The sequence below is a fragment of the Odontesthes bonariensis genome, chromosome 14, assembly GCF_027942865.1.
Source record: "Odontesthes bonariensis isolate fOdoBon6 chromosome 14, fOdoBon6.hap1, whole genome shotgun sequence".
Lineage (NCBI taxonomy): Eukaryota > Metazoa > Chordata > Actinopteri > Atheriniformes > Atherinopsidae > Odontesthes > Odontesthes bonariensis.
In genome coordinates this window covers 33,009,045-33,025,015 of record NC_134519.1, presented here as the reverse complement: position 1 = coordinate 33,025,015, position 15,971 = coordinate 33,009,045, and the positions used below count along the sequence as shown (strand labels likewise).

General features: G+C 39.6%; 1 protein-coding gene across 7 annotated transcripts in view; it reads left to right on the top strand.

Moving 5' to 3' along the window:
• The window catches only part of asph (aspartate beta-hydroxylase), a 61,120-nt gene extending 47,696 nt beyond the window's left edge, over window positions 1-13,424 (top strand). For 5 of the 7 annotated variants that reach the window (XM_075484084.1, XM_075484081.1, XM_075484087.1 and 2 more), the window contains 4 exons: window positions 1,353-2,346; window positions 2,449-2,487; window positions 2,612-2,656; window positions 10,794-13,424. In XM_075484084.1, the coding sequence (XP_075340199.1) occupies window positions 1,353-2,346; window positions 2,449-2,487; window positions 2,612-2,656; window positions 10,794-10,801 (1,086 nt within the window). In that variant the 3' untranslated portion in view covers window positions 10,802-13,424. The remainder of the gene's footprint in view (window positions 1-1,352; window positions 2,347-2,448; window positions 2,488-2,611; window positions 2,657-10,793) is intronic. The other 2 variants (XM_075484082.1, XM_075484083.1) reach the window with 2 other exon arrangements.
• Window positions 13,425-15,971: the final 2,547 nt, after the last annotated feature.

Here is a 15,971-nt window from a genome sequence, read left to right as displayed (position 1 = left end):
TGTTTTGAGGAGCTTCTGCTCTGTTTAATATAGATATTTTTAACCGCTCTGACACACCTTAGAAGCTTTGCCAAGTTGGATGCAAAACTTTTTTCTATTCTCCCTAACGTCCATCACGTCTTCTTTAAAAAGTTACATCAAGCAAACTTTTTTTCGCGCATTAGTGGATATTTAACCTTTTTTTTTAATTTTTCTATTCACCTTTTTTGCATCTTGTGAATGAAAATTAAAAGCGGCAATGAAAACCCAGCTAGGATGCTGGCTGACATATGTACTGCTCTGCATTAATTACTCTATCAAAGAAATGTACATTTATTATTTGAATTCCAGATTGCGGTGCTTTACGAAGACGCAGTCATCCCTTGTCAATGTAATTATATAGCTGTTGATAAAATACTGCTCTTGATTCAATTCAATTCAGTTTTATTTATATAGCGCCAAATTACAACAAATATCATCTCAAGGCACTTAAATAGTATAGTCCAATTCAAGCCAATTGGAGTTCAATTCATTGTAATCATAATTAATTTCTAAATAATCCAAATCATTCATAAAGAGCCAATCCAAAAACAATTTCCTAGCTAAGGAAACCAACAGATTGCACCGAAACTTGTCTTCAGTCCTGAGCGTGCCCGAGGCGACTGTGGAAAGGAACGACTCCCTTTTAACAGGAAGAAACCTCTGGCAGAACCAGACTCAGGAAGGGTGGCCATCCGGCTCAATCCGCTGGGGTTTGAGAAGACAGAAAATAGGGGGGAAAAGCACTGTAACACCATTCAAAGGATACCTGTTGGAACAGGGAAACACAAGTTAATGACCTGTTAATCACATGTACAGAATATCATTTGAGAAATTATACGGGGAAAATAGAGAGTAAAGTGAGGAAAGGTGTGACAGATGAGGCCCCCCAGCAGTCTAGGCCTACAGCAGCTTAACTATGGGATGTTTCAGGATGCTATGCCATCACAGGTTTCTAGCTTAAGCTTGCCCTCTCTACACTGAAATGACTCCAGATTTATTAAAAACTTTTATGTGCAACATATTATGTGCAACGTGAACTGAGAAAAATATTTAATTTCAGGAATAATTTATTTAAATGTCTCTGTGATTTTTGTCAATAATTCATTGACAAACTTTAGATCTTCCTCCCATCTTTCCTGTTTAAAGACTTGTTTATAATAACTTGTTTCTGATATACGGTTCTGCATTATAGCATAATAAAATTGAGGTAACATTTGGGCAGGTGCCGGTTCAGATGAACGTCAACCATATATAATTTCAGTTGGTTCAGTTATGTTTTGTGAAGGGTCTTACTCTTGATTCTCAATCTTTTCACTATTTTTACCGAGGAGCAGGGAGTAACTGCTGATGAGGTAGCTAAGACCGTAGAGGAGGAAGACGCTGCTTTGGAAGAAGCGGCTTTCGAAGAAGCTGTTGAGGAGCCAACTACACAAGAGGAGGGTGCTCCTGCATTAACAGAAGAGGAGGAGGCTGATCCCTCAGAGGAACCTGCAGAGGAGGCTGCTGAAGAAGAGGCAGCATCTTTGGAAACATTTGTTGAGGAAGTAGCAGTAACAGAAGAGGAGGAGGCTGATCCCTCAGAGGAACCTGCAGAGGAGGCTGCTGAAGAAGAGGCAGCATCTTTGGAAACATTTGTTGAGGAAGTAGCAGTAACAGAAGAGGAGGAGGCTGATCCCTCAGAGGAACCTGCAGAGGAGGCTGCTGAAGAAGAGGCAGCATCTTTGGAAACATTTGTTGAGGAAGTAGCAGTAACAGAAGAGGAGGAGGCTGATTTCCCAGGGGAACCTGCAGAAGAGGCTGCTGAAGAAGAGGCAGCCCCTTTGGAAACATTTATTGAGGAAGTAGCAGTAACAGAAGAGGAAGAGGGTGATCTCCCAGAGGAACCTGCAGAGGAGGCTGCACCTTTGGAAAATTTTGTTGAGGAAGTAGCAGTAACAGAAGAGGAGGAGGCTGATCTTCCCGAGGCACCTGCAGAGGAGGCTGCTGATGCAGCTACAGAGAATGCTGTCAAGGATTTAACAGAACCAAAGGAAGATGAGGAAGCTTATTCAGAGGAGCTTACTGAAGAGGATGCAGCCACAGAAGAAGGTGTTGAGGGTGTGGCATTAGAAGAGGGGTCACTGCCTTTCGAAAATACTGATGAGGAGGCAACACTCTCAAATCAAGCTGCGGAGGAACCCACTGTTGAGGATGAGGCAGCTGCTACAGAAGAAGCTGCTGAGGAGCGAATTGAAGTGGAAGAGGCACCTATCGAAGAAGAAGTACGAGATGCTGCATATGCAGCAGAGATGGAGGAAGAGGATTTGGATGAGCAAAAAGTAATAGGTGAGAAGAAAGTATACCAGTATACCAGTGCAGAACATTGCTGTTGCTCTTGGTTTTTTAATTACTTTCTTTTTTTTGTCCCTAAATTCATGGACACTGAAGAGGAAGCAGTACAAGACGTAGAGGACGTAGTAGAGAAAGGTGTGTATACACACTGGTCTGCTAAAGATAACACATTTTTGATAAGACATATCTTGTTGATTTAATTGATTTTTTAATTTTTTTAATTTTTGTCTTGTTTCTGCATGTGTGTCTTTATTTGCAGCAGCAGAGTTTGAGACAGAGGAAAGGATTCAAGCAGAGCCCTCAGGTAAACACTATTTTCAACCAGCTTGGTAGTCAAAAATATTGTTTCTGTGTTGTGTGGTTGTGCTAACTATACCAGATAACTTTGGCAGTGTTGAGTTATACATGCTATTTAGAAATTAGTTGGAACCTAAAGCAGAAATAAGCAGTCTGAGTTTGTCAAATTATAGAAAATGTGTTATTTATCCTACATTAACCAAACATAAATTATTTAAATAATAGTCAATTACCAAAAATTACATTTCAAAATCAGAAGAAAATTAGTTGGCTCTTTGCTATAATATACTTGGGGAATATCCACTGAGGATGCTGGCTGACATATATCAGATTAGCTCAAAATTACTTCACTCAGGAGATAAAAAGGGCAGAGTTTGTCTTAACCAAATTAAACTGCTTAGAAATTAAATCACAAACGAACACTGTAGAAGTTAAACACTTAAAGTTCAATAAAAGTTAATAGAAGTTATCTTCTAGCTGTAGAGTAAGTTACCAACATTGGGCCTCATGCAAGATCATTTTCGTATTTTTATTCTAAATTTCTCTCACTTTTTTTGTAAGGTCTCGTACGAACACGCCACGTCAGATTCAACAAACGCTCTTAACTTCGGAAAAAGTGTGTAAACGACCTGCGTAAATGATGAATGCCACCCGTGCGTATTTAAGTGCACGTGCACGTGCACGAGGATAGTAAATTTGCATACTCCACGCCCAAAATCATACCATATTAGGAGATGTGCTTCCTCGCTCCTGTGCCAGGAAGTGTTGAGTGTTGAGTCATGAGAATGGCATCAAGAAGTAAAAATAACAAGTTTAGGGAATCTGAGATTGAAGTTCTGCTTTCAGAGATCCAAAAAGGAAAATCTGTCATTTTTAGCAGAGTCAGCAGTGGAATTACGGGACCTTCTATAGCGAAGAAATGGGAAGTTATTACGAGTGCTGTTTATTCCGTGTCACCTGCAGTTCGTAATGTCAGCAAAATAAAAAAAGAAATGGTTTGATATGAAAATGGCTTAAAAAAAAAAAAACGTCTCACCATGGCCAGGCGCTCGATGACTGCAACTAAAGCCGTGCAATCAGTTGTTGCCTCATCATGATGGCACTTTGATGGGGCGGTCCATGAGGGGGGTCCTCTGGCACCACACCTTCTGGTCTGCCTGGGCTGGTTCAGGTGGAGACCCTCATTCATGGCAATATTGTGCAAATCTGGCATGCCTTCTCTGAGCAGTTTGGCCCCCGCTGTATCGAGACACATTCACCTGGCCTTCAGCTCAGTGCGCTCCACGACAGCACGGGTGCTTTAATGTGTATATGTGTGCATTGCTCCGATTATGATTGGCGGTCCAGCCACGGCATGAAAGTCCCTCTTAATTTGTACTTGTTGGACAGTGGTGTATTGGAATTTGATGTACCATGGGTGATAAACTGATGAGAGTTTTGATGACCAAGGGCACGACTCACAGAGGACTGGGACACACCCGATCTGTCTCCAATCTCCCTCTGAAAGGTTCCAGTGGCCAAAAATACAAGGGTGGTGAGGACCTGGACGTGTGGTGGAATTGGGTTTGATCGGCGTGTTCTTCTCTGGAGTTGTGGCTCTAGCAAGCTGCATATTTACAGTAGGGATGTTAACCGATGACCGTATGACCGATGGTTGACCGAATCAACGTCGTCCGGTTAGAATTTTTCTGCCGTCGGTTTAAAAAAAATAAATAAATAAATAAAAAAAACCTCACTATATCTTTAGAAATGTTATGTGAGCATGAGCCATCCCACGATGGAAGAACAACCGCAGCAGAGCTCACGTAGCGCCCTCCTCAGAGGTCCTCTCTTACACCGGTTGCAACTTGTACGCCGTACATGACGGGTCCTGTCTGCGCAGTTAAAAAAAAATCGCCACTATTAACCTAAATAAAGCCAATGTGGCTGCGTGTGGACTACGACATAATGACAATTGTAACACTGTAATGGCAAAAGACACAAGACTAACTTAGCCTACTTGTTGTGATATATTTATCTGTACTTCAATGGCATGACGACAGGAACTTATTGCAAAGGATTTTGTGCAGCATAGGCTACGCCGCAGAGGCTGTTGGCATTCGGTAAGTTTTTTTTTTAACGAAGTCATTGGTTTACCTACTTTCCTGTAACACCGCCAAATGCACCGTTCTCTGTTTGTGACTTTGTAACGGGGGCTTTTAACAGCCCGAGTTCGGTGCCGCGTTTGATTCGTGTTTAAAAAGTACCGTGACTGGAAGGGCGCCGTTGCGCGTAATGTGTGGCTGTGCGTGTCTGCGCAGGCACAGCAATTATTTTTCTACCCAAAACCCTTATTCCTCCACAAGTACGCCTAGAACTAGTGGTCAATGATTGGGGAAAATGTATAATACCAAGGGCACGAACTAACATTGATTGTGTGATGGGAGCCTAACCATTCTAAAATGGGGGCATAACTTGTTCCACGAGGCAGAGAAAGACGCGCGACAGGACACAGATATCATAAATGGCACTTATAGAATTTTCGGTGACCGACTTTAATCGACTAATGAGGCTCAGTGGTCGGTCAAGACTTTTTTTAAATTTCGACATCCCTAATTTGCAGCAGCACAGTCCTTGGCAACGTCAGCCATTCGTCTGTCTCCACGTGGGTATCTACACGGTCTCTTCCAAGAGCCTGACGCGCTAAGGCATCCAAAATCAGAAAGTTACACTTCCCATTGAGCTTGTTATATACAGAGTCAAATTAACCTTCAACTAGTACATCATTTAAGTCAAACAGAATAATGTCAGCATAATTATGGGGTATAATGTATATATTTATTTATGATTGCTTCAAAGTAATTAAATATACAATCCATTAGTCAAGCAAACTTGATTCGATTAACAGCGGACTATTTTACGAAACTCCTACGACAGGTCTGGATCACCCGTAAATTCTGTTCGTATCTGAAAGAAAACGTAATATACGAAAAGATTGGTGAATGCGCTAATTCTCTTAAATCACTCGTACGCACAGATTTGTTCTTAAATCGTGCGTACGAGTGATTTAAGAGAATTTGCGCACGATTTAAGAACAAATCTGTGCGTACGAAAGGTTCTTGCATGAGGCCCATTGTCTGTTAAATTGTCTGACTTGTATTGGCATGGTGTGCAAAACTTCTAACAATGCAGCTAAGCTGTTGGCTGATGCTACCAGCTGAAATTAGGTGGGTGTTTACAATGATCCTCTGCTCTGTATTATATTGGCTCTGCACAATATCGGTCCACTATGCTGTCCATATTAACTCCTCTAAATTTGGTTCTCTATTTTAACTCAATAAGTATGGGCACATAATGTAACGTAACAACTTTGATTGCCACGTGTTTAATTGTAAGAACTGTAATGGCCTTGATTAGTACTCATATTGTATTGGCAAGTACTAAAAGGTAAGTACTTGTACTTGTACTCGGCTTTAAAAACTGTGGTATCGGTGCATCCCTACAGTCTATCTATAAACTTGATTTTATGTCTTGGCGTGTGTGGCCCCTCCAGGATTTGCAGAACCACATTTCAACTTTGCTCATATTTAAACAATTTCTAGCCCAGATCTCCTCTGCTGCATCATTGTGCTCTAATTTTAAACCATTCCTAAAAATAAAAAAAATCAATGAAATTTGTTTAATGGTCAAAATCCACATCTCAGCACAACATATACTGAAGTTTTTTTTGTAGAATTTAAGCAACTATTGTTGACACGTAGCATGTTTCAGTGCAAATCTCTGAATTTGCTTTAGTTTGCGGGTTGGCAACCTCTTTCATCCTTATGCTGCGGCTTTTTCTTCGCTCAAAATATGTGCCACACTCACCGAAAGCCGGTATATGCCCCCCAAAATGCTGTGCATTTATCGAGACTTTCAAACCCCAGGTAGGCCAAGTATGGAGAAATGTAAGAAAAGAAAAATATCTGACGTTTATAACAGAACGTTTAATGATGCCTGGGGAGATTCATTTGCATTTACCTCTTTACATTTACCTTTAATATGCCCCTTTTCCACCGCCAAGCTAGCCCTACTCTACTCGGTTCGATATAGCGCGACACGACACGACACGGCACCAGTACCATTTCCTTTTCCACCCAAACCGTGACCTGGAAGTGGGCGGAGTCGGCCCGTTTACCACTAACGTGACGTCGGTTTCAGGCGAAGAGAAGAAGAGGCGAGACGAAATACACTTGAAAAAGAAAGGAAACTTTGGCAATACCTGCACCTCGCTCACTGTCCATGGGTTGGCTTTCCTTCTCTGGTCTTCCATATTCGTAGTTCTGTTTACTCTCTGTTGCTCTCGCAGGTGTGTTTTCATACATGGCGGGTGATTATTTAAAGCTCCCCGAGCTTCGTTGCGTGTATGACGTAATTTCACCTGACCAATCAGTGGACAGCACTGATCACGTGACGTTTTAGTATCGGCTAGTACCGACTAGACCCACCTCTGAAGCAGATACTAGCCGGTGCTAAAAATCGTAACGGGTCCCACCTTCAACCCGCGATGGAAAAGCTCCCAATCAGGGTAGAGTCGTACCGTGTAGAGCTGTACTGGTACAAAAATGTTCGGTGGAAAAGGGGCATTAGTATGCCTAATTTGTGGTGAGAAAGAGACTTTCGACTCGGCGTGTTTTTTTTATTATTATTTAAGAGTTATATAAGAGTTCAAAAGGTGTTAATTAGATAAATACATTTTAATTTTCTCTGTAGCACTTCATTGATTTTGTAAGCACAACACTATAGTTGTTCATACAAAGCTTAAAGGTAGAAAAACAATATCTTCATTTTAGAAAGTATTTGCGGCTCCCAGTGTTTTCTTTTCCATGGAAACCGGGTCCAAATGGCTCTTTGAGTGTTAAAGGTTATCGACCCCTGCTTTAGTTGGACTTTAAGCCTGACAAATTTCTTGTTCTCGAAAAAAATCTTGGATGATTAGATCCACAAGACCTGCTCCTATTCAACTAAAAGGTTCTGCAGTTTTTGTCTGTTTTATTGAATTTGATAATAGTAATAGTAATAATAATTATCATTATTATTATTATTATTCTCCAATTAATTATCCAATTAATTCTCCAATTATTTTGCAATATAAAGAATCTATAACATTTTTGTCATTAATAATTTTAAAACAAAAACTATTAATTGCTTCTTGACTGAAAGCAATTCATTGTTTGATCACTATGTTATATAGATAGTGCAGTGTTGTCCATTATGTTGAGCAGCTTTTGCAATATTTTTCTTCATAATAAGCTCCACTGCCCCAAGAACAGTCCCCGGCTTGTTTGTTCAGTTTCCCTGAGTCACCGGCTATAACGCTGGTGCCCCAACATTTGGTTGCAAAACAGATTGCACTCTCTGCCAGAGTCTGCACTGTGCGTTCTTGTAGTGAACCTCAGAAATTTCCAATTCAGTCTGTTGTCCAGGTGAACAATCAAGTACACTATATTGCCAAAAGTATTCACTCACCCATCCAAATAATTGATTCAGGTGTTTCAATCACTTCCATGGCCACAGGTGTTTAAATTCAAGCACCTAGGCATGCAGACTGCTTCTACAAACATTTGTGAAAGAATGGGTCGCTCTCAGGAGCTCAGTGAATTCCAGCGTGGTACCATGATAGGATGCCACCTGTGCAACAAGTCCAGTTCTTTGGTAACGACAGCAACTCAGCCACGAAGTGTTTGGCCACGTAAAGGACCGGGGTCAGCAGATGCTGAGGTGCATAGTCCGCAGAGGTCGCCAACTTTCTGCAGTCAATCGATCCCCCCAAACTTCACGTTGCCTTCAGATTAGCTCAAGAACAGTACGTAGAGAGCTTTATGGAATGGGTTTCCATGTTCGAGCAGCTGCATCCAAGCCATACATCACCAAGTGTCGGATGCAGCGGTGTAAAGCACGCCGCCACTGGACTCTGGGGCAATGGATACGCGTTCTCTGGAGTGACGAATCACGCTTCTGCATCTGGCAATTCGATGGAAGAGTCTGGGCTTGACGGTTGCCAGGAGAACAATACTTGTCTAACTTCATTGTGCCAAGTGTAAAGTTTGGTGGAGGCGGGATTATGGTGTGGGGTTGTTTTTCAGGAGCTGGGCTTGGCCCCATAGTTCTAGTAAAAGGAACTCTGAATGCTTCAGCATACCAAGAGATTTGGTATTTGGACTTTGTGGAAACAGTTTGGGGATGACCCCTTCCTGTTCCAATATGACTGCGGACCAGTGCACAAAGCAAGGTCCATAAAGACATGGATGAGCGAGTTTGGTGTGAAAGAACTTAACAGGCCTGAGTCCCGACCTCAACCCGATGGAACACCTTTGGGATGAATTAGAATGAATGAATTAGACTGCGCGTCAGGCCTTCTCATCCAACATGTCTGACCTCACAAATGCGCTTCTGGAAGAATGGTCAAAAATTCCCATAAACACACTTCTAAACCTTGTGAAAAGCTTGCCCAGAAGAGTTGAAGCTGTTACATTTGTAAAGGGTGGGCCGACGTCATTTTAAACCCTATGGATTAAGAATGGGGATGAAAGCAGATGAGCGAATACTTTTGGCAATGTAGTGTATCTGTAGTCCCCCACCAACTCTCCCTGCTGGAAATATTGTTTGGCTTATACCTGGTCCTCGAAACACCATGTCACAATTCTGTCAACCAGTTGTCTGTCCTCAGCCTTTTGTCCATCTCTGACAGTCCACAACTGCAGTGTCATGCAGGTATTTGTAAAGATGACTCTGAGTTCCCATTATATGTGAGGATAAGAATTTTTTTAATCATATTCTGGATTTTACAGGGAACCATAACACTTTATAATAAGGTACACAAAAGTTTGCTTTGTTTCCAGGGTACAAATGAGAAACTGATAAATAACCAATATTTAATCATTAACTTGTAACCCAGGTTTATTAAGAAACTAATGATTAGTTACTCTACAAAAAAAAACAAGGTAGGATGAAGACCAAACTTATAGTTTCCCAGTAATTAATGATTTTACTAATTACCTACGTTTATTTGGCAACTAATGACCGTTTCACCAAAAATCAAGTTAGAATCTAATTAGGAACGACTGGATAGTTTATCAATACATTTAAGTTCTTCCCTAATAATTCCTGAAGGAAGGATAAACAAAAATAATAAAGGAGAGAACAGATGAGGATATCATATATTAAATAATCATTAGACAATGATTAGTGAATGATTATATATTTAGCTGATCATACTAAAGTGTCTCTTCGTGAGAGTTTTGGATTACCTCTGAATCAGCAGGTGGACAATACAATATTAGGAATAACTCAATAGGACCCAATTACTTAAACGATAGTTACAGTCTTGGCTATCTTCAGTAAATATATAAAGTGCAAAGTAGAGTGGTTTCACATTGCATCATTTTCAGCAGATTACTTGGCCATTATTTCTAAGGCACTGGCTGATTATAGAATTATTCTCTGTCCATAAATGACTCTTTTCCTGTACCTTCAAACAAAGCGGGGAATCATACCGAATATTAAATATGTAATTCTTCATTACATATACTTCATCACTTTACTATTACCTTCTGTTTCTGTGTACCCTCAAGTAAAGTGGTGTATTGTAATGTTCAGTTACTCATTTGCGCATTACTTCACCATTACCTGCTTGTGTACCTTCAAGTATAATAAAATAAATTACGCGTGAAAGTGATAGCCAACTTGGTCCTGTAAGAAAGTAGGATAGTGCTAACTAAATATTATATAAATTATGTTATCACTCAAGGGAATCTGTAACAATGCCCTTTACTCCCCTCTTCTTTGCTGTGGAGATCTGTCTGCCCCTGACCCTTTATCTTCTTACAGCTGGTACAAACTCTTTGGCAGGCCAGCTACAGTGATGAAAAGAAACCTGGGTTTGCTATTGTCCATCTCTATTAATGATGGATAATGTGCAATGATACACAGTTCTGGCTTTGCATAGGGCTGATTTTATACACACACATACATTTCACAAACTTGCAGTTATTGTTTTCTTGAGAAAAAGGGTTGAACGTTCAAGGAACATTTTAAAGCATGCTATCTCCTACGACATACAATGTAATTAATGCATGTGAAATTTGAAAGAGACTGACAGAACATCTTGTTTTTGCTTCCAACAGAAACGTAGATGCAGCAATAATCGCCATGATGATGGAGAAGAAACCCACTATCATTATATCTGCACCATCTGAGCGCATTCAGAGAGTTGAAGCATCTCCATAGATTGAGTTGTCATAATAACACTCATAACCCCCCCCCCTCTAATTTTTCTTTTAGTGAATGTGTAAGATAATGAATGAAACTTTAAATAATATGCTACTCTTCTCATTTTATCTTTCTTGTAAGTTCTTTGAGTATTTCATTATCTTTCTTCTTTAAGCAAAGAATCTTTTTCTTTTTAGAGTGTTTTATTTTACTGTGTTTGTGTCAGGCTGTTTTAGGGGTGTATGCGATACTTGTCCAGCCAATTTACCAGTCTTGTATCCGCTACAACAAACAACTCTGGGACTTCATTTTGAAGCTTCTCATTGATATTTGGTTTTGTGTAGCATAATTTTTCTGCCATTCATATTTCAGCCATTCATGGCTGAAGGCAAATCTTGAGTTTGTTCTTATGTCAGAGTAAGAAGACTCACTTTTTAAAGACTGGGACAAGAAAATCTTAAACCTTACTCTGATCACCTGCTCTGATCACCTACTCTGATCTTTCATTCTTATTAATTCAGTCAAATCCGTTCTGCCCATTCACACTGACTGTGATTGAATAATGCAGATATGTTAAACTCCAGTCAATTTTGTAGTCTATGCCAAGGTGTTGTGAGGTGTTGTCACCCACCATCCTCACTACACCACCTCCTCATCCCCTCACTCAGACAGCTAATTTACCACTCAGTAAGCTTTACCCCTTGATGAGCCATATGTTAAAACAAATGCTGTGTATGAGTGTTTTGCTATACATTCCTCTCTTTGAGCCATAGGTTTCAGGATGTAGTTCAAAAGACTGTTCAACTCTGACTACGTTTGCGTGTGTATTTGTTTTTTTTTTCATATTATATGATGAAAAGATGATGGTATAAGTTGAAGTTGTTACTTAAATCCTCGGCTGATTGAGTTTGAACTGTGATATAAATGAGGACACTGTGGACATTAAGACATTGTTTCTCCCCAACACATCAGCTGTAGACAGCTCCTGTAGACAATGGTGGTGGGATCAGGCAGGATGGAAGCATTTAAATTCTCTGTGATCTGGACTTCACTTTTGTAAAAAAAAAAAAAAAAAAAAAAAAAAAAAATTAATAATCATAATAAATTAAATTAAACTGTTATTCACAGAGGGTTCAAGTACAGATGTTATTTTAATGTAAAAACCTGACCAAAACCAGTTAACAGTTAAATTGTGTGTTTGTTTTTTTTTCAAATGGTAACTACTGCCTCATTCCTTCTTAAAAGAAAAATTGAAGGCATTTTCACCTTTCCCCTTTCTTTGGAAATCAGAACTGAACCTGGCATGTATGTGTGCTGTTTTTTGCTTTGCATGCTCCAGCAGGCTCCAAACATCTTACACCTGCAGCCATCGCAGAATGTTGAATTGAACTTTTTTTGTAAAAATAAAAAAATTTAAAAAAGCCAGCGAGGAGCATTTTACATCTCATCTTCATGGCCACATCTGCTTTACACTTAAATATAAGTGTAAAATCCTATGTTCTGGATGACATACAAGCATCACACTAAAAATATATACTGGGTGTGTAGAAATGATAAATATATATGTTATAGAATTTACTACAACACGCTGCATTTGATGGGAGTTGAGTTTTTGGTGTAAATGTCCCACTTTGTCTCTAGTGCTTAGATATTTTAACTATCATGTTTTTTGTTAGGGATGAAACACAGTCCATTGATGTAAAGTTTTTGTTTCGTTTGTTTTTTGTCTTATAACTCTAGTTGGTCTGTTTTACTTCCACACTTTTTAAGTCAATGTGAACTGTAACACTTTAAAGTAAAACTAGAGAATGTGGGAATGTGGGCTCCTCCTACAGTTGTTGGATGTAACACCACTGTCATAAAAACAAATCTCCATGTAAGCCTGGCACATGTACAGCCATACGCATGAATTTGTTGGCATGTTGAAGAGGCCACAGAAACGCCATCAAAAGCCCCCAAAAACATCAGGCGACCAGGTTTGTGTACTACAAATGAGTCAGAAGGAGATAGGTTTAAGGTTGAAAACTCTGGTGTTACTTTAAGATAACATTCTTTATCAAGAAAGAGCTAGATTTTTGAAAGAAACATTTATTTTAAAAAGGAAAGACATAAATTTGATACTCTGAAAATGCTTTAAAAAGCCTTTTTAAAAGCCATAAAATGTTTGACAAGCAAGTATAAGGGGCTGTTTCTTCAGCACAAACATATTCTGTTATAACACAAAAGGAAGAGCAATAAATTAATAAAATGGCAGAGCGATGACACTGCAGCAACTTTGTGTGGCAGTTCTGTTTACAAGCAAGGAAAAAGACAGTTTAAATAAGTGTGAAGGGAATGATATGTGATCGTTAGGATGAGAAACATAAAAAAAATTAGTTGCCATTCTGCCTCAAAGTTTAGTCAACCACAAAGTCTGTAAGTCTGATACTGCCCTGTGGACTGTGACTATGATTTAATGATGGATTTTTTTTTTCTTTGAGAATTGGCATACTTTTCTATAAAAGATTTGTTCTGGGAACTGCAATAAAATGTTTGGGACAACACAACAGTGACTTCAGTCTTTCTTTATCAATACAGTATTGTATGTGAAACACAAATTAGCTTTTCATGAAAACTACTAATTTTAGTTTAAGCTTTGAGGCAACAGATTATTTAGAGTGTTTGTCTTCAATGACTATTTTTTTTTATTTTTTATTAATCTCTATTATGTTATGCTGCTGGACTACCCAGTCCATCCAAAAGCCATAGCTTCATAGCATACATAGTCAAACATGGTCACGTCACAGCTTTTTTCAAAGTCTGGCTGGCAGAATTAAATTATCATATTGTGTATTTATATTATTTTTAGTCAAGAATATTTTAAAATCTTTGTATTCTGTGTTTTACATCATTTTTGAAAATGGAGTTGTACTTTATTTTAGTTGCTTCAAGCATAGGGAGTATAGTTGATTTCTAGCCTTTTTATGTGAAATATCGATTAACTTACAGTTTTTTTCATTCGCTAACAAACTTCTGTCCAAACAGTTGTCACATTTTCAAAACTAAACACAATTAGCACAGCATCGGTATTTTGTGGCCATACCATTCACACATTTCATGTCGTTTCCACACAATATGCAGTCAAACACATTTCCTTAAAGGGGAACTCCGGGGCATTTGAAGCGCATTTCCATTGCTAGAGGTTGTCAAATACTGATAGTAGGACACAGACAGGTGCAAATCTGCGCTCCCTGTGTGTAGACTTTATTGTCGGATGGTTTATAAAGTGGTGTGACGTTTCTGCAGTGTGCAAGTTGTTGTTTTACGTGGAAGGGTTAGCTCTTGCCCCTTAGCCACCACGTATTAGCCTCGCATGACAGGGTGTGCGAACAGCGCGATCTCCACACGATCTCCACACAGGGAGCGCAGATTTGCAGCTCTCTGTGTCCTACTATCAGTATTTGACAACCTCTAGCAATGGAAATGCGCTTCAAATGCCCTGGAGTTCCCCTTTAACAGACAAGCTATACCCCCCAACAAAATGATGGATTGTTTTTGTATTATTTACGAATGTTAACACATAACATCCCACAATAGCAAAAACAATATTCCAAACCTTAAATACAGTATAAAAACCTCTGCTTCTGCAGTGATATCAGTTCAAAAACAATAAATCTCAGCTGATAATAAACAAACAATTGAATAATTGACACTTTGAGAGGAACAGTGAGAGAGTCAAGGCGCTACGACGACAATATATCCAGGTATAGTACTGTATATTCAATTCAATGTCCAGTTCTATAAGCTTTGCACTTTGCAAGTAGGTAACCTACACAGTAATAGGTTACAGTACAGTATGGTATACAGTAATGAGATTTCCATAAACTTTGTTTCAGAGAGTTATGGAATTGGATGCCAACCAGGCCCCTCATGAATTCATATACATAGATGAGGCAGGATTCAATCTGGCCAAAAGGCGTCGACGTGGACGAAATGTAATTGGAAAAAGGGCCACAGTTGATGTGCCAGGTCAGAGAGGGGCAAACAATACCATGTGTGCAGCAATTGCAAATGCAGGATTACTCCTTCACAGATGCCAGGTTGGACCCTACAATACCAAGCGCCTCCTTGCCTTTCTCAATGATCTCCACCAGCGCCTGGTTCCAGAGCAGGATCAGCAGGGTGAAAACATGAGGACCTTTGTAATCACCTGGGACAATGTGACTTTCCATCATTCGCAAGCAATAACAACATGGTTTGAAGTCCACCCAAGACTGGTACGTCTCTTCCTTCCACCCTATTCACCTTTCCTCAACCCCATAGAGGAGTTGTTTTCTGCATGGAGGTGGAAGGTTTATGACCATCAGCCACATGACCAGATGTCCCTCCTTGAAGCCATGTATGCTGGCTGCAGGGACATCACAGTTGATGATTGCCAAGGGTGGATCCGACATACCAAGCGGTTTTTATCCCGGGTGCATCGCCTTGGATAATATCAAATGCGATGTTGATGAAAACATGTGGCTTAACCCTGAAGATTGCAGAGATTAGATACAGCAATTTTGTGCTTTCTTTTAGTCCCCCCCCCCCCCCCCCCTTTTTATCTGGGCTTTTTGCTGTTGTTTTTTTGTTCTTGTGTGTTTCATGGATATTTTGTTCACTGTAAGTGAACTGTTTTCTGTTCTATCATATTGTAAACAGTATTTCTACTGTATCTCCTGTAGTAAACAGCTTTTTACTGGAATGCTTTTGAATGTGAACATTACATGTGGACATACAGTTCCCAACCAAGAAATTTAGTGAAAAAACGGTGGTGTAGCGTTATTGGGCATTTATATATGCATCAAATATAAGGATTTATAGAACGTTCTCACTGTCTCAATACCTTAAACCTCGAATTTAGGGCACCACCTTCCTTTGTTTTGACTTGTTTTAAGTTACAGTCAGGGAGGAAAACTGTTAAAATCTTACGATCCTGGTATGTTAAATTAATAATCAATTTAATAATCAATTAATAATCAGTCTCATATCTCGCTACTTTCGTGAAAGTTCTCGTTTGGTTGGACAGGCATTACGTAAAGAAAGCATACGACACAATCTGTGATTATAACATA